Below are 18,792 nucleotides of genomic sequence, written 5' to 3'. Positions count from 1 at the left end.
CGCAGTGGGAGTGGCATAGTGGAGATCATTGGCGGGCTTTGGCTTGTCCGTGAGTGGTTGCAGCGGAGAGTAGTGGACATAGGAGAAGGGGCGATGCAAAGAAGGAAGTGGGAGAAGAGGAGGAAGTGCATGGGCCGTGGTTCCAGGCAGTTGGCGCTGGCCTTTCCCTGTTTCCTTGGTGCCTTGAGAGCATGATCCGTGGCCAGCAGGTCTGTGTGCTAGGAAGGGCCCGGAGTTGTGTCCTCCGTCTATGCTGTTGGTTCAAGTTTGCCATGGTTGGTGTCAGGGGTGGTGGCGATGGCCCTTAGCAGGGGTAGCAGCCTCTTCTGCCACCGTAGCAGCCAAGGCCTCCCAAGCCATAGCCGTAGCCATAGCCGAAGCCACCGGAGGAGACGGGCACTCCCTGGGCACTGAGTTCGTTGCCCACGGCAGCGGATGCGGAGGATCCGACGGCAGTGCTCTGGGGGAAGGAGGTGAGGATGGGTCCTGGCAGGGTGACCACCACAGTGGGGGGCTGGATGACGACGCGGGAGGCCTCGCACTGCCTGACGCAGGGCTCGTTGCAGCTGTTAGCCAGCGGGGTGGGTCCGCAGGGTCCGCAGAGGTCGTTGCAGGCCATGGGTGTGGTGTGGAGGGTGCCTGGAAGAGAGGGTGTTGAGAAAGAGAAGGGACGTGGGGGTGCGAGGATCAGTGTTGGAGGAGGGCGAGGGAGTGTGGAGGCTGTTGTGGGGTTGTGGGGAGTGTGGTGGTGGGGCGGAATGAGGGGTGTTGAGGCTGTTGGTAGAGCGTGGTGGAGGAGAGGGGTCAGGTGGGTGAGGAGAAGGAGGGTCATGGGGTTGTGACTCACCTTGTTGAGGCTGGAGGAGAAGGCGTGAGGAGAAGTGTGTGAGGGAGAGTTGCTGGGCCGGTTTTTATGCTGGTCCTGGAGGGGTGGGAGAGACTTTGCGCATGATGGTTTTCTGCAGCAAGCAGCTCTTGCATGCCACAGCCTGGTGAGTCATCAGGTGGGGTGTCATTTCCTTCCCACATCACTCCCTTTTCGTGTCCTCCACTTGAGGACATGTCCAGTTGGCCCCACCGGCAGCTTTCAAGTCCCAGTATTAGAGGCCAAAGACTTGGTTTTGTTGTCGCTTGTCAGGCTGAACAGAAGATGGGACTAAAGCATAGGAGCGGTGGGGTGTGTTCAGTGAGGTCAAGCCGTGGCACTGGTGTGGTGTGGTTTGTGGGTGTGTTGCGAAGAGGGTCCCCCGTTTCCTCGCAGCCCTGTCTGTTGTGCACTTTGATGGTGTGGCAGTCATGAGGTGCTGCCCCTTCCCCTGCATTTGCTCCATCCCGGCCTTGATCCCAGCTGACTACGGCTGTCTTTGAGGCTGGCTTTTCCCGTGAGGTGTGTTCTGTGGTTGCCTTGGTGCCCCTCTTGTTGGTAAGTATAAGAGAGAAAGGCCTCTCTGTTTTACCTTGGTGCTTGGAAATATTTTGGAGCTGATCATGTTGAGTGCCATCACATGGCACATACAGGACACCCAGGTGATGAGGCCCAGTCAGCGTGGCTTTAGGAAGAGTCCTGCTGGCCTAACCTGATCTCATCCTTTGACAAGGAGAGCCGCTTAGCGGGTGGATGAGGGCAGGGCTGTGGATGTTGTTAAGCCTGACTTTACTAAAGCCTTTGACACTGTTTCTCACATTATTCTGCTGCAGAAAGTGCCTGCTCATGGCTCTGATGGGCATACTCTTGACTGCCTAAAAAACCGTTTGGGTGGCCGTGCCCAGAGAGTTGTGGTGAATGGAGTTAAATTCAGTGTGGTGGCTGGTCAGAAGTTGTGTTCCTCAGGGCTGAGTATTGGGGCCACTTCTGTTTAATATCTTTATCAACGATGTGGACGACGGGATCGAGTGCACCCTCATTAAGTTTGCTGGTGACCCATATTGGGTGGGTTTGTTGATGTGCCTGAGGGTGGATGGTTCTACAGAGGGATGTGGACAGCCTGGATCAAGTGGCCAAGGCCAATGTTATGAAGTTCAACAAGGCTGAGTGCTGGGTCCTGCACTTGGGTTACAACAATTCCTTGCAACGCTAGCGCTTGTGAAGCACTGGAAGAGGCTGGCCAGGGAAATGGTTGACTCACCATCACTGGAGGTCTGTAGAAGACAGTAGGCTTGGCACTTGGGGACACTTTAGTGGTAGACTTGGTAGGGTTAGATGAAGGGTGGGATTCAATGATCTCAAGGGTCTTTCCAAACCCCAGTGATTCTATGAGTTTATGAAGGCCATGGACATAGCGGAGCAAGTCAAGTGCACAGCCACAAAGGCGCTGAAGGGACTGGAGCACCCTTCCTCCGAGGAGAAGCTGAGCGAGCTGGGAGGTTTATCGACCAGGAGGCAAGGACCTGAAGGGGAGGTGTCATCGATGTCTCTGAATCCTGAATGGTACGTATGGGAGATGAACTCCAGCTGGCAAGTAGGACCACACAGCCACTCGCTCATTTCCACCACGGTGGCATAGGGAAGCGAATCAGAAGAGGAAAAGAGAAAAAATGTGTGCGTTGAGAAAAAGAGCGGTATAAGTAAAGCAAAAGCTGTGCATGCAAACAAAGCAAACCAAGGAATTGCTTCACTACCTCCCATGGGCAGGCAGGAATTCAGCCGTCTGCAGGAAAGCAGGGCTCCATCATGCGTGATGTTTTCTTGGAAAGACAAATGTCATAACTCCCAAAGTGCCCCCTCCTCCTTTCTTCTTCCCCCAGCATTATGAATTGAGCATAACGACAATACGGCATTCACTCTCCCTTTGGTGAGTTCTGGTCAACTGTCCCGGCCGTGTCTCCTCCCAGCATTTTGTGCACTCCGAGCATACTTGCTGGTGGGGCGGTGTGAGGAGCAAAAAAGGCCTTGAGTGCTTAGCAAGAACTGAAAACAGTAGTGGGCTGTCAACAGCATTCTCATCCCAAATGCAAAACAGAGCACTCTACCAGTTACTAGTGAGAAAGTCAACTCTATCCCAGGTGAACCGATGAGAAGAGGGAATGAGGACAGGGGAGTGAGACTCTTCTCAGGGTGCCCATGGCCAGGGCAAGTGTGAATGGAGAAAGATGAAAAGACATGCCATTTCTTTGGAAGAGAAGGCAAGGCTTTTTCAGTGTGAGGGTGGTTAAGAAGGGGAACCATTTCTTCAGAGGAGTGTTGGAGACTCCATCCTTGGAGATACTGAACACCTGACTGGACATGGTGGTGGACATGGTGCTGAACAAGGTGCTCCAGCTGAGCCCGTGTGGGCAGACTGGGTGGAAGTAGATGGTGTCCAGATCCTCATGCAAAGATTCAGTTTGTTGTGATTGTACCTGTTGTGGTGGCCAGGGGGTCGTATTGGGGAAGAGAGTTGGTGAAGTGTGTGCTGCCATGGGGAGCTTGTGCCAGAAGGTTGGTTCGAAGTGCAGAGGGGGAAAAGAATTTTGGGGCAGGAGTTAGCAGGGCTCATTGACCGGTCTTGAAACTAGATATGAGGGGGGAAGGGGAGATAAGTGGGCCTGTCAAGATTAAACCTTAGGAAAGCATGCCATGGTTTGAAGGAGACCACATTAGTGAGGACTCCCACTCTGACATTTCATCAGAGAAAGGTGATAGACGTTTAGAAATTACTGCTAGAGAACATTGGGAAAGCCCTTTCCTAGAAGGGGAAAAGGGTACTAGGCTAAGAGTTAACAAAGCTCATGGACAGAGCTTTAAGCCGAAAGTTAAGGGGGAAGGGGATAAAACCAGGCCTGCTGGTAATGAACCTGAGTGTCAAGGGCCAAAGATGGGGGTGAAATCAGTAGCCCAGGTCAAGTGCATCTACGCTAATGCACGTAGCATGGGCAACAAACAGGATGAGCTATACGCCATTGTGCAGCAGGACAACTGCGACATAGTCACCATCACGGAAACGTGGTGGGATGATGGTCATGACTGGAATGCTGCAATGAGTGGCTATAAGCTCTTCAGAAGGAATAGGCAAGGAAGGAGGGGGGGTGTGTGTGGCTCTGTACATTAGGGAGTTGTTTGACTCTATAGAGATAGACTGCAGTGATGAAGAAGTTGAGTGTTTATGGGTAAGGGTGAAAGGGAAGGCTAACAAAGGTGATTTTGTGCTGGGAGTCTGCTATAGGCCACCCAACCAGGATGAGCAGGTTGATGAGGTATTCTATAAGCGGCTGGCTGCAGTCTCGCAAATGCCAGCCCTTGTTCTAGTTGGGGACTTCAACTTACCAGACATCTGCTGGAAATATAACACAGCAGAGAGCAGGCAGGCGAGGAGGTTCCTCGAGTGTATGGAGGATAACTTCCTGACACAAATGGTAGGTGAGCCTACCAGGGGAGGTGCCTTGCTAGACCTACTGTTCACAAACAAAGAAGGGCTAGTGGGGGACGTGGAGGTCGGAGGCCGTCTTGGGCTTAGTGACCATGAAATGGTTAAGTTTTCCATCCATAGTGAGGTAAGGAAGGGGGTTAACAAAACCTCCATCTTGGACTTCCGGTGGGCAGACTTTAGCCTGTTCAGAACCCTGGTTGGGAGAGTCCCGTGGGAGGTAGTCCTGAGAGACAAAGGAGCCCAGGAAGGCTGGACGCTCTTTAAGAGGGAAATCCTAAAGGCCCAGGAGCAGGCTGTCCCCATGAGGCGCACAATTAAAGGGCGGGGAAAATGGCCGGCCTGGATGAACAAAGAGCTCTTGATGGGACTTAAGGAAAAAAGGAAGGTTTACCACCTTTGGAAGAGGGGACAGGCAACTCAGGAGGAGTACAGAGATCGTGTTAGGTCGTACAGAGATCGTGTTAGGTCATAGAGAGAAAAAATCAGGAAGGCAAAAGCCCAGCTGGAACTCAACCTGGCAATTAACATAAGGGACAACAAAAAAAGTTTCTATAAATACATCAACAAAAAGAGAGTGACAGAGAATGTCCATCCCTTACTGGATGCGGGGGGAAACCTTGCAACCAAGGACGAGGAGAAGGCTGAGATACTTAATGCCTTCTTTGCCTCTGTCTTTAATAGTCAGACCAGCTACCCCCAGGGTGTTCAGCTTCTTGGGCTGGAAGGTAAGAACGGCGAACAGGACAACTCCCCTGTAATCCAGGAGGAAGTAGTTAATGATTTGCTTATGCACCTGGACACGCATAAGTCTATGGGGCCGGATGGGATTCACCCAAAAGTTCTCAGGGAGCTGGCAGGAGAGCTCACCAAGCCTCTCTCCATTATCTGTCAACAATCCTGGTCAACAGGAGAGGTGCCAGATGACTGGAGGGTGGCCAATGTGACACCCATCTGCAAGAAGGGCCGGAAGGAGGATCCCGGAAACTACAGGCCTGTCAGCCTGACCTCTGTACCGGGAAAGATCATGGAGAGGATCATCCTGAGTGAGCTCTCAAGGCAAGTGCAGGGCAGCCAAGGGATCAGGGCCAGCCAGCATGGGTTTAGGAAAGGGAGGTCCTGCCTGACCAACTTGATCTCTTTCTATGACCATGTGACCCGCTTTCTCGATGAGGGCAAGGCTGTGGATGTTGTCTACCTGGACTTTGGTAAGGCCTTCGACACCGTCCCCCACGGCATTCTCCTGGAGAAACTGGAGAATCGTGGCATAGACAAGTGTACCCTCCGCTGGATAAAAAACTGGCTGGATGGCCGTGCCCAGAGAGTTGTGCTTAATGGAGCAAAATCTGGTTGGCGGCCGGTCATCAGTGGTGTCCCTCAGGGCTCAGTCTTGGGGCCAGTCTTGTTCAATATCTTTACTGATGATCTAGACAAGGGGATTGAATGCACCCTCAGTAAGTTTGCGGATGACACCAAACTAGGTGGGAGTGTTGATCTGCTTGAGGGTCGGAAGGCTTTACAGAGGGATCTAGACAGGTTGGATCAATGGGCCAAGGCCAATGGGATGAGGTTTAATAAGGCCAGGTGCCGGGTCCTGCATTTTGGTCACAACAACCCCGGGCAACGCTACAGGCTTGGGGAAGAGTGGCTGGAAAGCTGCCCGGCAGAAAAGGACCTGGGAGTGTTAGTGGACAGCCGGCTTAACATGAGCCAGCAGTGTGGCCAGGTGGCCAAGAGGGCCAATGGCATCCTGGCTTGTATCAGGAATAGCGTGGCCAGCAGGAGTAGGGAAGTCATCGTGCTTCTGTACTCGGCACTGGTGAGGCCTCACCTCGAGTACTGTGTTCAGTTTTGGGCCCCTCACTACAGGAAAGACATTGAAGTGCTGGAGTGTGTCCAGAGGAGAGTCACCAAGCTGGTGAGGGGTCTGGAGAACAAGTCCTGTGAGGAGAGGCTGAGGGAGCTGGGCATGTTTAGTTTGGAGAAGAGGAGGCTGAGGGGAGACCTCATTGCCCTCTACAGCTACCTGAAAGGAAACTGTAGAGAGGCAGGGGTTGGCCTCTTCTCCCAAGGGAATAGCGACAGGACCAGAGGAAATGGTAGGAAGCTGCGGCAAGGGAGATTTAGATTAGATATTAGGAAGAATTGCTTTACTGAAAGAGTGGTCAGGCACCGAAACAGCCTGCCCAGGGAGGTGGTGGAGTCACCATCCCTGGAGGTATTTAAGAAATGTGTAGACATGGCTCTTCAGGGCATGCTCTAGTGCCCAAGATTATTGTTTGTGGTGGGGTGTTGTGTGTGGGGTTGTGGGTGTGGAGTTTAGTAGGTGGGTGGTTTTTTTTTTTTTTTTTGTGGTTGGACGCGATGATCTCAGAGGTCCCTTCCAACCAGTAAGATTCTGTGATTCTGTGCTTATTATGTGCAAGACTTTGTTTGGGCAAGTGAAGGGCTTGTGTCAGGTTCTGGGAGCACCCCCGTGCTGCCCTGTGCTGTTGTTTTTGCTGGGGCCATAGTTCCTACGAGAGGTCTTCTAGCCCTTTTCCACCCACCCCAATGGTCTCTGTAGCCCTGGCCTTGTGTTGGGTGAGGTTGGAAGAGCCTTGTGAGAAGAAAGGAAGTGGAGGCGTTTGAGGCTGAGATGCAAGAGAACTTTATTGAGGGAAAAGATTGCAAAGGCAGAGGTGCTAAGGGGAAGGGAGATGGTCTGAGGTATTAGTAGGGCAACCATCAACCAAAGTCCCCTGCACGAGAGAGATCAGCTACGAAGGGTGGTGGCGATGGCCCTTAGCAGGTGTAGCAGCCTCTTCTGCCACTGAAGCAGCCCAGGCCTCCCAAGCCGTAGCCGAGGCCGAAGCCGAAGCCGCCGGAGGAGATGGGCACTCCCTGGGCGCTGAGTTCATTGCCCACGGCAGCAGATGCGGAGGATCCGACAAAGGTGCTCTGGGGGAAGGAGGTGAGGATGGGTCCTGGCAGGGTGACCTGCACGGCGGGAGGCTGGATGACGACGCGGGAGGTCTCGCACTGCCTGACGCAGGGCTCGTTGCAGCTGTTAGCCAGCGGGGTGGGTCCGCAGGGGCGGCAGAGGTCGTTGCAGGCCATGTGTGTGGTGTGGAGAGTCCCTAGAAGAGAGGGTGTTGAGAAAGGTGAGGGTGGTGGGGGTGTGAGGGTCGGTGTTGGAGGAGGGCAAGGGAGTGTGGAGGGCTGTTGTGGGGCTGTGGGGAGCGTGGCAGTGTGGAGGCGTGAGGGCTGTTGAGGCTGTGGGCAGAGCGTGGTGGAGGAGAGAGTCCAGGGGGGTCAGGAGGAGGAGGGTCATGGGTTGAGACTCACCTTGTTGTGGGTGGAGGAGAAGGCGTGAGTAGAAGCGTGTGAGGGAGAGAGGCGCTGGGCCGGCTTTTATGTTGGTCGTGGAGGGGCGGGACAGGCTTAGCGCCTGACTGTGTTTCTCAGCAATGAGTAAGTAGTTTGAGGGATGTGCATGCATGCAGCGTTTCAGGGTATTCAGGAGACATGGCCAAAGCATACCAGAGGTGGTGTGTCATAAGTGAGGTCATTTTGTGTCAGTTGTGTGGTGTGGTTTGCGGGTGCATTGTGAAGAGGGGGCCCCATTTCCTCACAGCCCTGGCAGGCCGGCCTGGGCTTTGGAGGGGTGCCAGGCATTCGGTGCTGCCCCAAGGTCAGTGAAGACGGAGTGGGAGGAGGTGCTCCAGGCACTGGAGCAGAGATTTCCCTGCATCTCGTTTTGAAGACTATGGTCAAGCATGTTGTAGATATGCAGCCCATGGCGGTCAATGGTGGAGCAGATATCTACCTGCAGCCTGTGGAGGAACCCCCGCCGAAGCAGGTGGATTCCCAAAGGAGGCTTTGATCCCATGGAGAGAAACCAGTGCTGGAGCAGGTCTTTTGGCAATAAACTCCTTAAAGTTCTGCATCCCAGCATGAGATGCCTCCACTTCCTTTCTTTTCCCAAGGCTCTTCCAACCTCATGCAACACAAAGCCAGGGCTCGGGAGGCAACTGGGGTGAGTGCGAAAAGGGCTACAGGACCCCTCTTAGGAAGTATGTCCCCAAGAACAGCAGCACAGGGCAGCACAGGGGGGCTTCCAGAACCTGACACAAGCCCTCCACTTGACCAAACAAAGCCTTTGCAATACTAAGGCACTTTGAACCACCATTCTGACAAAGGCTCCCCATGGCAGCACACACTTCACTAACTCTCTCCCCCAGCACCACCCCTTGGCCAGCACAGCAGGCAGAATCACAGCAAACAGAATCATCGACTGCATAAGGAACCTCTGGACATCATCTACTTCAACCCAAACTTCTCAAAGGGGTCGCCTCCAGCAGGCTCTACAGGACCACATCCAGTCAGGTTTTCACTATCTCCAAGGATGGAGACTCCAACACCTCCCAGTGCAATCTTTTTCCCACTGCTTGACCAGCCTCATGCTGAAAAAGGCTTGCCTCCTCTTCCAAGGAAATGGCACAACTTTTCATCTTTCTCCATTAACACATTCCCTGGCCGTGGGTGCCCATGGGAAGAGTCCGACTCCCTTGCATTTGGGGTGAGAATGCTGTCAACAGCCCATTAGAGTTTTGGTTGTTGTAAGTACTCAAGGCTTTTTCTGCTCCTCATACCGCCCAACCAGCAAGTAGGCTGGTAGTGCACAAGAACTTTGGAGGTGACATGGCTGATACAGCTGACCCTAGCTGACCAAAAGGATAGTCCATGCCATATGACATCATGCTCAGTATAAAATGCTGGGGAAGAAGAAAGAACAGGTGGCCGTTTGGTGTTATGAGGTTTCTATTCCCAAGAAAACAGGACGCCTCATGAAGCCTTGCTTTTCTGGACCCCGATCCGAGCCATAAGCCGGCAGTTTCTCCAGCAGAATGCTGTGGGAAATGGCATGAAAGACTTTTCTAAACCCAGGTTACCAACATCCACGGCCTTTCCCTCATGCTTTGTAAAATGCCTTTGTACCAAGCCCTCAAACAAGAGAAGCACTAAGACACCCACAGAACACATGCAGGGAGAAAGGCCAGGCCTAAAGACAGGCTGAGCGAGCTGGCAGCAGCGCAGGGAGGGAGCAAATGCCATGGAAGGGGCAGCACCTCACGCCTGCAACACCATCAAAGTTTCAACCACCCTGGCAGGGCTGCAAGAAAATGAGGCCCCCTCTTCAAAACGCAACCACAAACCACACCACAGGACTGCCATGGGATGACCTCACTGAAGACACCCGACCTCTCTATGCTTTGGTGGCGTCTGCTGAATTCCGTGACACAGCATCCATCCAAACCCTCCCAACTACCTACACTCACTTAGAAGCTGCTGCCAGGGCCAAATGGAGACGACCTCAAGAGGATGACATGAAAAGGGACTGTTGTGGGAAGGAAGACACACCCCATGTCATTACTTGAGTGCGTGTACCATGCAAGAGCTGCTTGGTGAAAAACAAGTCATGCGCGAAGCCTGTCCCGCCCCTCCAGGAGCAGCATAAAAGCCGGCCCAGTGCCTCTCTCCCTCACACACTTCTCCTCACGCTTTATCCTCCACCCTCAATAAGGTGAGCCACAACCCCCTGACCCTCCTTCTCCTCACCCACCTGGCCCCTCTCCTCCACCATGCTGTGCTGACAGCCTCAGCAGCCCTCACGCCTCCTTACTGCCACGCTCCCCACAGCCCCACAACAGCCCTCCACACTCCCTCGCCCTCCTCCAACACCGACCCTCACACGCCCATGATCCTCACCTTTCTCAACACCCTCTCTTCCAGGGAAACTCCACACCACACACATGGCCTGCAACGACCTCTGCGGACCCTGCGGACCCACCCCGCTGGCTAACAGCTGCAACGAGCCCTGCGTCAGGCAGTGCGAGGCCTCCCGCGTCGTCATCCAGCCTCCCGCCGTGCAGGTCACCCTGCCAGGTCCCATCCTCAGCTCCTTCCCCCAGAGCACCTTTGTCGGATCCTCTGCATCCGCTGCCGTGGGCAATGAACTCAGCGCCCAGGGAGTGCCCATCTCCTCTGGCGGTTTCGGCTTCGGCCTCGGCTATGGCTTGGGAGGCCTTGGCTGCTACGGTGGCAGAAGAGGCTGCTACCCCTGCTAAGGGCCATCGCCACTAACCCTGGCACCAACCACCCACACCATGGAAGCCACAGCTTGCATTGAAGATGCACTTCTAGGTAGTTGCTGGCACAGGATTGTATCGTCCATGGCTCCTCCTCTCAAGACACCAAGCAAGGGAGGAGGGAAGGGGCAAGCCCAAGCTGTCTGCAACCATGGCCCATGTACCTCCTCCTCTTCTCCCACTTCCTTCTTTGCATCGCCCCTTCGGCTATGTCCACTACAATCTGCTGCAAACACTTGCTGACAACTCAAAGACCTCCAGGGTGCCATTTCCCCTCCCAGCCAGGAAGACCTTGATGCTCTGGCAAGATCTTCTCTCACAAGTGACCTCGAATGAAGGTCAGCCTACCTGCAGCTCAGACTGGCTCCCTTCCACTTGGCATTCCTGCCTGTGCACTGCTTTGCCTCAATAAAGTTCTCCTGCATCCAAAACTGAGACGCCTTCGCTTTCTTCTTCCGTGGTTTTGGCCGGATTGGCCAATCACAATGACAGATGTCCCCCCTTCCCAAAGAGAGGAGAGGAAGAGATAAGAGGACCTGTCCTGTCCGCTCCTCCTTACAGGTGTCACCCTTCTATGCTTTTCCACTTCTGACCCTCTAACGAGGCAAATAACGAAGTTAGCTGACCTCGCTTGTTATAGGAATAAGTCTAAGCGAGAGCGTCTCTGCGTACCATTCCTTGGTATAATCAGGTCTTGTCACTCAGTGAGAGTGAACACTTTCTAAACAATATGCTGTTAATTTCCCCGTTTAGTCAGTTAGAAGAGGCCCAGCTAAAACGTAAAAATACAAACCAGAAAATTGGTTCTGTTTTACCTCAAACCAGGACACTTGTCTCCAGTTGCTCCCAACTGCAGCCGGCACAGAGACAGGGCTCCACGCACCATCACGGTGGGTGTAAAAAGGGAAGAGGACCTCTCTTAGGAAGTATGTCCCCAGCTACAACAGCAGCACAGAGCAGCACAGGGCGGTTTCCAGAACCTGACACAAGCCCTTCACTTACCCAAACAAAGCCTTGCACACGCTAATGCACTTCTACTGCAGCCTCTGACACAAGCTCCCCATGGCAGCACACACTTTGCCAACTCTCTTCCCCAGCATGACCCTGTGGCCAGCACAGCAGGCAGAATCACAGCAACGAGAATCATTGACTGCCCAAGGAACCTCTGGACATCCTCTACTTCAACCGAACCTGCTCAAACAGTGTCAGCTCAAGCAGGCTCTCCGCAACCATGTCCACTCAGGTCTTCAGTATTTCCAAGGACGGAGGTTCCAACGCCTCTCTGCGCAACCGGTTCCAATCTTTGACCACACTCACGCTGAAAACAGCATGCCTTGTCTTCCAAGGAAAAGGCGCCTCTTTTCATCTTTCTCCATCATCACTTGACCTGGTTGTGGGCACCTGAGAGAAGAGTCTGACTCCCCTCTCCTCATTCCCTCCTTAGTAAGGTTTCAGCTGGGATAGAAGTGACTCCCTTCCTGGCAGCTGGTAGGGTGCTCTGTTTTGCATTTGGGATGAGAATGCTATTGACAGCCCACTACTGTTTTCAGTTCTTGCTAAGCACTCAAGGCCTTTTCTGCTCCTCACACCACCCTGCCAGCAAGTAGGCTGGGAGGGCACAAAAAGCTGGGAGGAGACACAGCCAGCACAGCTGACCAGAACTCACCAAAGGGATAGTCCGTGCTGTACGACATTATGCTCAATACATAATGCTGGGGGAAGAACAAAGAAGGCGGGAGGCACTCTTGGAGTTGTGACATTAGTCTTGCCAAGAAACATCACGCATCATGGAGCCCTGCTTTCCTGCAGGCAGCTGAACTCCTGCCTGCCCATGGGAAGTAGTGAAGGAATTCCTTGATTTGCTTTGTTTGCGTAAACAGCTTTTGCTCTCCTTATTAAACTGTCTTTCTCTCAATGCACAAGTTGGATGTGGACAAGCTGGATCAAGTGGCTGAGGCCAATGGTATGAGGTTCAACAAGTGCTGGGTCCTGCACTTGGGTCACAACAACTCCTTGTAACGCTACAGGCTCAGGGAAGAGCGGCTGGAGAGCTGCCCGGTGAAAAAGGAGCTGGGGGTGTTGTTTGACAGCCAGCTGAGTATGAGCAAGCAGTGTGCCCTGGTGTCCAAGAAGGCCAGTAGCATCGTGGCGTGTTTCAGTTGATAGGACAAGAGGAAATGGCCTCATTTTTCACCAAGCGAGACTCTCGGTTAATCATATGAAAAATGTCTTCTCCGACAGGGTTGTGAAGTGCTGGAAGAGGCTGGCCAGGGAAATGGTTGAGTCACCATCCCTGGAAGAACTGAGAAGACGCATAGATGTTGTGCTGCGGGACACGCTTTCCTGGTGGACTTGGGAGTGTTAGGTTAAGGATTGGACTTGGTGATTTTAAGGCTCTTTTCCAACCTGTCCTGGTTCCTTTGGGGATAGGCTCAATTTTCACAAGGCGCTGGCCACGGGACACAGGTACTCGATGCCATGAGATGCCGTGCCCAGTGTATAGCTGGGGGAGCTTCCTGGGGGAGGGCGTCGGAGATCGCTGCTTGGGAGTGGGCTTGGGGCTCCCCAGTTCAGGCTGGTGAGTGGTGATAAATGAATCGTTTTTTGTACATTGCTCTGTAAGTTCTGTTGTTCTTGATTTCCTCTATCCTCTGCTGTTCTGTTAAACTGCCTTTATCTCAAGCCGTGAGTTTTCCCTCTTTCTTCCGATTCTCCCCCACATCCCGCAGCTGTGGGAGCGGTGAAGGAGTGGCCGCATGGTTCTTTGTTGCCAGCTGGCATTCCCCCAAAACACAACCTCAATGATTCTGTGATTTCTGGAAGGCCATGGACTTAGTGGAGCAAGGGAAGTGCAGCGCCACCCAGATGCTGAAGGGACTGACGCATCCTTCATTGAGGAGAAGCAGAGAGAGCTGCGAGGTTTCTAAGCCAGGAGGCAAGGCCACGTTCATTGATGAGCTGTCATCAATGTCTCTAAATCCCAGATGGGAGTTTCAGTGGTGCAAACCCAGCGAGTGTTTAGAACCATGCAGCCGCTTGCTCGCTTCCCCCTCGGCAGGATGGGGAAGAGAATCAGAAGAGGAAAAGTGAAAAAACGCGTGTGCTGAGGTAGAAATAGTTCTTCAGGTAGAGCAAAAGCCATGAGTGGCATCAAAGAAACCAAGGAATTCTTTGAATACTTCCCATTGGAATGCAGGTGTTCAGCCATGTCTCCAGGAAAGAAGGGCTCCATGATGCACATCAGTTATTTGGAAAGACAAACGCCGTACGTCCGTTCATTACACTGTTCTTTCATCTTTGCCATGCATTACATACCGAGCACGCCTTCACCTGGCATGGACTATCATTTGGTCAGTTGGGGTCAGCTGTCCTGGCCGTGTCACTTCCCAGACTTTTGTGCACTCCCAGCCTACTCGCTGGCAGGGCAGTGTGAGGAGCAGAAAAGGCCTTGAGCGCTTAGCAACAACCAGAAAGAGTAGTGGGCTCTCAACGCCATTCTCATCCCACATGCACTACCTAGCCGTCTACCAGCTGCTAGTGAGAAAGTCAACTCTATCGCAGGTGAAGCGATGTCAGGAGGGAATGAGGAGAGGGGAGTCAGACTCTTGTCATGAGTTCCCATGGCCAAGGCATGGGGAATGAGAAAAGCTGAAAAGACGTGCCACTTCCATGGAAGAGAAGGCCAGCCTTTTTCAGTATGACCATGACGGTGGTCTAATAGGTGAAAAGGGGTTGTAGAGACAGGTGTTGGAGACTTCATCCTTGGAGATACTGAAAACCTGACTGGACAAGGCTGTGGAGTGCCTGCTTGAGTTGACTCTCTTTGAGCGGGTGTTGTTGAAGTAGATGATGTCCAGAGACTCCTTGTGCAGTGAATGATTGTGTTTGCTGTGATTCTGCCTGCTGTGCTGGTGAGAGGGTCATGCTGTGGAAGAGAGTTGGTGAAGTGCGTGCTGGCATGGGGAGCTTGTGTCAGAGCCTTGGTTGGAAGTGTGTTAATATGTCCAAGCCTTTGGGTAAGTGAAGGGCTTGTGTCAGGTTCTGGAAGCCCCCCTGTGCTGCTCTGTGCTGTGGTTGTTGCTGGGGCCATAGTTCCTAAGACCGGCCCTGTGGCCCTTTCCCACCCACCCCGATGGTCTCTGTAGCTGTGGCTTTGTGTTGAGTGAGGCTGGAAGAGCCTTGTGACAAAAAAGAAAACGGAGGCATCTCAGGTGGAATGCAGGAGAACTTTATTGATGGAAAAGAATGCAAAGGCAGGAATGCCAAGTGCAAGGGAGCTAGTGAGAGTTGCAGGTAGGGTGACCATCATCCAAGCTCCCTTGTGTGAGAGAGATCTTGCCAGAGCAGCAAGGTCTTCCTGCCCCGCAGTGGGAGTTGCACAGTGGAGCTCGTTGTTGGGCTCTGGCTTGTCAGAATGTGGTTGCAGCGGCGAGTAGTGGATATAGCAGAAGCTGAACTGCAAAGAAGGAAGTGGGAGAAGAGAAGGACTGTCCCCATCCCTCTTCCTTGGAGCCTTGAGATAAAGATGCGTGGACAGCAGGTCTATGTGCTAGGAAAGAGCCAAGGATGTGTCCTCCATCAATACCGTGGCTTCCAGGCTGTGAGGGTTTTGTCAGGGGTGGTGGTGAGGGCCCTTAGCAGGTGTAGCAGCCTCTCCTGCCGCTGAAGCAGCCCAGGCCTCCCAAGCCGTAGCCGAGGCCGAAGCCGAAGCCGAAGCCGCCGGAGGAGACGGGCACTCCCTGGGCGCTGAGTTCATTGCCCACGGCAGCAGATGCGGAGGATCCGACAAAGGTGCTCTGGGGGAAGGAGGTGAGGATGGGTCCTGGCAGGGTGACCTGCACGGTGGAAGGCTGGATGACAACGCGGGAGGCCTCGCACTGCCTGACGCAGGGCTCGTTGCAGCTGTTAGCCAGCGGGGTGGGTCCGCAGGGTCCGCAGAGGTTGTTGCAGGCCATTTGTGTGGTGTGGAGGGTGCCTGGAAGAGAGGGTGTTGAGAAAGGTGAGGGTCGTGGGGATGTGAGGGTCGGTGTTGGAGGAGGGCGAGGGAGTGTGGAGGGCTGTTTTGGGGCTGTGGGGAGCTGGAGGAGAAGGGCCAAGTGCATGAGGACAAGGAGGGTCAGGGTGTTGAGACTCACCTTGTTGACGGTGGAGGAGGCGGCGTGAGGAGAAGTGTGTGAGGGAGAGAGGCGCTGGGCCGGCTTTTATGCTGGTCATGGAGGGGCGGGACAGGCTTGGCGCATGATGGCCTTTTCCACAAACAAATTTGCATGACACAGCCTCATGAGTAATGACGTGGTTGTGTTCTTTGTTTTCTGAAATTCTCCAATTTCATGTTGTTTTATTGACGATGTGTCCACTCGGCCCTGGCGGCAACTTGTAAGTGCCAGTAGTAGAGGCCCTAAACATTGTGTTGATGGCACGTGTCAGGGTTGTCAGAAGACGTGACCAAAGCGTAAGAGAGGTGGGGTGTCGTCAGGGAGTTCATGCCGTGGCAGTTGTGTGGACTTGTTAGGAGCAGTTTAGGGAACTGGGCATGTTTAGTTTGCAGAAAGAAAAAGGCTGAGGGCACGCCTTATCGCTCACTACACCCACCTGAAAAGAGGTGGTAATGAGGTAGGTGTCAGTCCCTTATCCCGAATAACAAGTGAGAGGAGAAGAATTAACGTCTTTAAAGGGTGCATAGGGATGCTCAGTTTGGATGCTAGGAAAAATGTCATCCCCAGCAGGGTTATGAAGCACTGGAAGAGGCTCCTCCGGGAAGTGGTTGAATCACCATCCCTGGAGGTAATGACAAGACGTGTAGATGTGGGACTTAGGGCTATGTTTCTTTGGTGAAGGTCGTAGTCATAGGTGAACGGTGTCAAGATTGTTCAGGGTCTTTTCCAACCCAAGTGCCTCCATGATTGCGTATGAGGCAGCGTGCAAAAGCAGGCGAGTTCCTGGAGAGGCCGAGAGTGTGTCAAGAGACAGAGGGGGAGTGGGATCGGCATGCAGGGGAGGCTGGTGGGCCAGGGCCTTTGGGTTGTTCACATGGGGCGAGTGCCGATGGATGAGGCCATTTCTCTGCACAGTGTGTGACGGGAAGAAAGGGAAGGTGGAGGTTGTTGAGGAGAGTTGGAGGCAAGCACGCAGCACGTGAGTGCAGAGCTGAGGCCATGATTTCGTGCATGACTGCATTTTTGAGCAAGCATCGCTTTCATGCCACAGCCTGTCAAGTGCTGAGGTGGGTGTGTTTTCCTTCCCACAACGCTCCCTTTACATGTTGTTGTCTTGTGGATGTGTCCACTTGGCCCTGGTGGTAGCTTTTAAGTGCAAGTAGGTATTTTGGAGGACGTGCATGGATGCTGTGTGTCAGGGAATTCAGCAGTCACAGCCAAGGCGTAGGAGAGGTGGGGTATCTTCAGTGACATCATCTCGTGGCACGTTTGTGGCTGGCTAAGCCTGTCTTTAGGCCTGCCACACCCTGTTGATGTGCCCTGTGGGCACTTTGATGCCCCCATTGCTTGTAAGTTTGTAGCTGAGAGAAAGGTCTGTCTTTCTGACCTGGGAGCTGCGAAATGTTATGGAGCTAATCATCTTGATCGCCTTCGTATGGCACATAGAGGCCAACCAGGTGATGAGGCCCAGCCAGCATGGCTTTATGAAGGGCAGGTCCTGCTTGCCTAACCTGATCTCCTTCTATGTCAAGGAGACACGCTTAGTGGGTGGATGAGTGAAGGGCTGTGAGTGTTGTTAACTGGACTTTAGTAAACCATTGACACTGTTTCCCAGAGTGTTCTCCTGCAGAAACTGCCTGCTCATGGCTCTGACGGGCGTACACTTTGCTGGCTAAAAAACGGGCTGGATGGCCAGGCCCATAGAGGTGAATGGAGCTAAATCCAGATTGTTGCCACCACAGGTGGTGTTCCCCAGGGCTGAGTACTGGGGCCGGTTCTCTTTAGTATCTTTACGAACAACCTGGACGAGGGGGTCGAGTGCACCCTCAGAATGTTTGCAGGCAACACCAAGTTGGGCGAGTGTGTGGATCTGCTTGAGGGTAAGACACTTTAGAGAGGGATGTGGACAGGCTGGATCGATGGGAGGAGGCCAGTGGTGTGGGGTTCAGAAAAGCTGAGTGCCGGGTCCTGCACTTGGGTCACAAGAACCCCATGCAACACTACAGGCTTGGGGAAGAGTGGCTGGAAAGCTGCCCGTTGGAAAAGGAGCTGGGGGTGTTGTTTGACAGCCAGCTGAGTATGAGCCAGTGGTGTGCCCTGGAGCCCAAGGCGGCCAGTAGCATCGTGGCCTGTATCAAAAGTCATGAGTCCAGGAGGACTATGGAAGTGATCGTCCCCCTGTAATGGGCACTGGTGAAAAATGTCTTCAGTGAAATGGTTGTCAAGCACTGGAACAGGCTTCCCAGGGAAGCGGTTGAGTCACCAGCCCTGGAGGTATCTAGAAGACAGTAGACTAGACTTGGCCCCAAGGGACTTGCTTTAGTGGGGCACTTGGTGGTGTTAGGTTAAGGGATGGAATCAGTGATCTTAAGTGTCTTTCCCAACCTCAGTGATTCTGTGAGTTTTTGAAGGCCATGGATGTGGTGGAGCAAGTCGAGTGCAGGGCCACCAAGACGCGGAAGGGACTGGAGCATCCTTCCCTTGAGGAGAAGCTGAGAGAGCTGGGAGTTTCTTCAGCCAGGAGAAAAGGCCGCGCAGGGGAGATGTCATCAATGTCTCTAAATCCCGGATGGGAGGTGTCTTGGTTTCACGCCAGCCAGCAATCTGAACCATGCAGCCACTCGCTCACTCCCCACTACAACAGGCTGGGAAAGAGAATCCGAAGAGGAAAAGTGAAAAAATTTGTGCGTTGAGATGTCAGTTTAATAAGTAAAGCAAAAGATGCACAAGCAAGCAAAGCAAAAGAAGGAGTTCCTTCACTACTTCCCAAGGCAGGCAGGCGTTCAGCCGTCTCCAGGAAAGAAGGGCTCCATGAGACATAACGGTTACTTGGAAGACAAATGCCATAACTCTGAACATTCCCCGCTTCTTTCTTCCCTCACTGTGCTCTCATGTGGCATGGACTATGCCTTTGGTCAGCTGGGGTCAGCTGTACCGGCCGCCTCACCTCCCAGCTTTTTCTGTACGCCCAGCCTACTTGGTGGCAGGGTGGTGTGAAGAGCAGAAAAGGCCTTGAGAGCTTAGCAACAACCAAAAACCATTAGTGGGCTCTCAACGCCATTCTCATCGCAAATGCAAAACCTAGCACTCTACCAGCTGCTGAGCAAGTCAACTCTATCCCAGCTGCAGCCATGTCAGGAGGGAATGAGGAGAGGGGAGTCA

General features: G+C 53.3%; 3 protein-coding genes across 3 annotated transcripts; all 3 read right to left on the bottom strand.

The window, feature by feature from the left end:
* Window positions 1–304: 304 nt before the first annotated feature.
* On the bottom strand, window positions 305–610 carry LOC134510899 (feather keratin-like; the record flags this gene model as incomplete). Its single annotated transcript, XM_063324108.1, has 1 exon — window positions 305–610. A coding segment is annotated over one exon (306 nt), but the record flags the coding sequence as incomplete, so codon positions are not given.
* Window positions 611–7,127: 6,517 nt separating this feature from the next.
* LOC134510894 (feather keratin-like) lies at window positions 7,128–7,442 on the bottom strand. Its single transcript, XM_063324104.1, has one exon. The coding sequence runs from the start codon at window positions 7,440–7,442 to the stop codon at window positions 7,128–7,130; it is 315 nt and encodes a 104-aa protein (XP_063180174.1).
* A 7,666-nt stretch (window positions 7,443–15,108) lies between these two features.
* LOC134510897 (feather keratin-like) lies at window positions 15,109–15,420 on the bottom strand (the record flags this gene model as incomplete). The annotated part of the gene is made up of 1 exon (XM_063324107.1): window positions 15,109–15,420. A coding segment is annotated over one exon (312 nt), but the record flags the coding sequence as incomplete, so codon positions are not given.
* Window positions 15,421–18,792: the final 3,372 nt, after the last annotated feature.

Source organism: Chroicocephalus ridibundus, chromosome 2, assembly GCF_963924245.1.
Source record: "Chroicocephalus ridibundus chromosome 2, bChrRid1.1, whole genome shotgun sequence".
Taxonomy (NCBI): domain Eukaryota; kingdom Metazoa; phylum Chordata; class Aves; order Charadriiformes; family Laridae; genus Chroicocephalus; species Chroicocephalus ridibundus.
The sequence above is the reverse complement of the archived record's forward strand: the minus strand, read 5'-3'. Positions and strand labels throughout refer to the sequence as shown.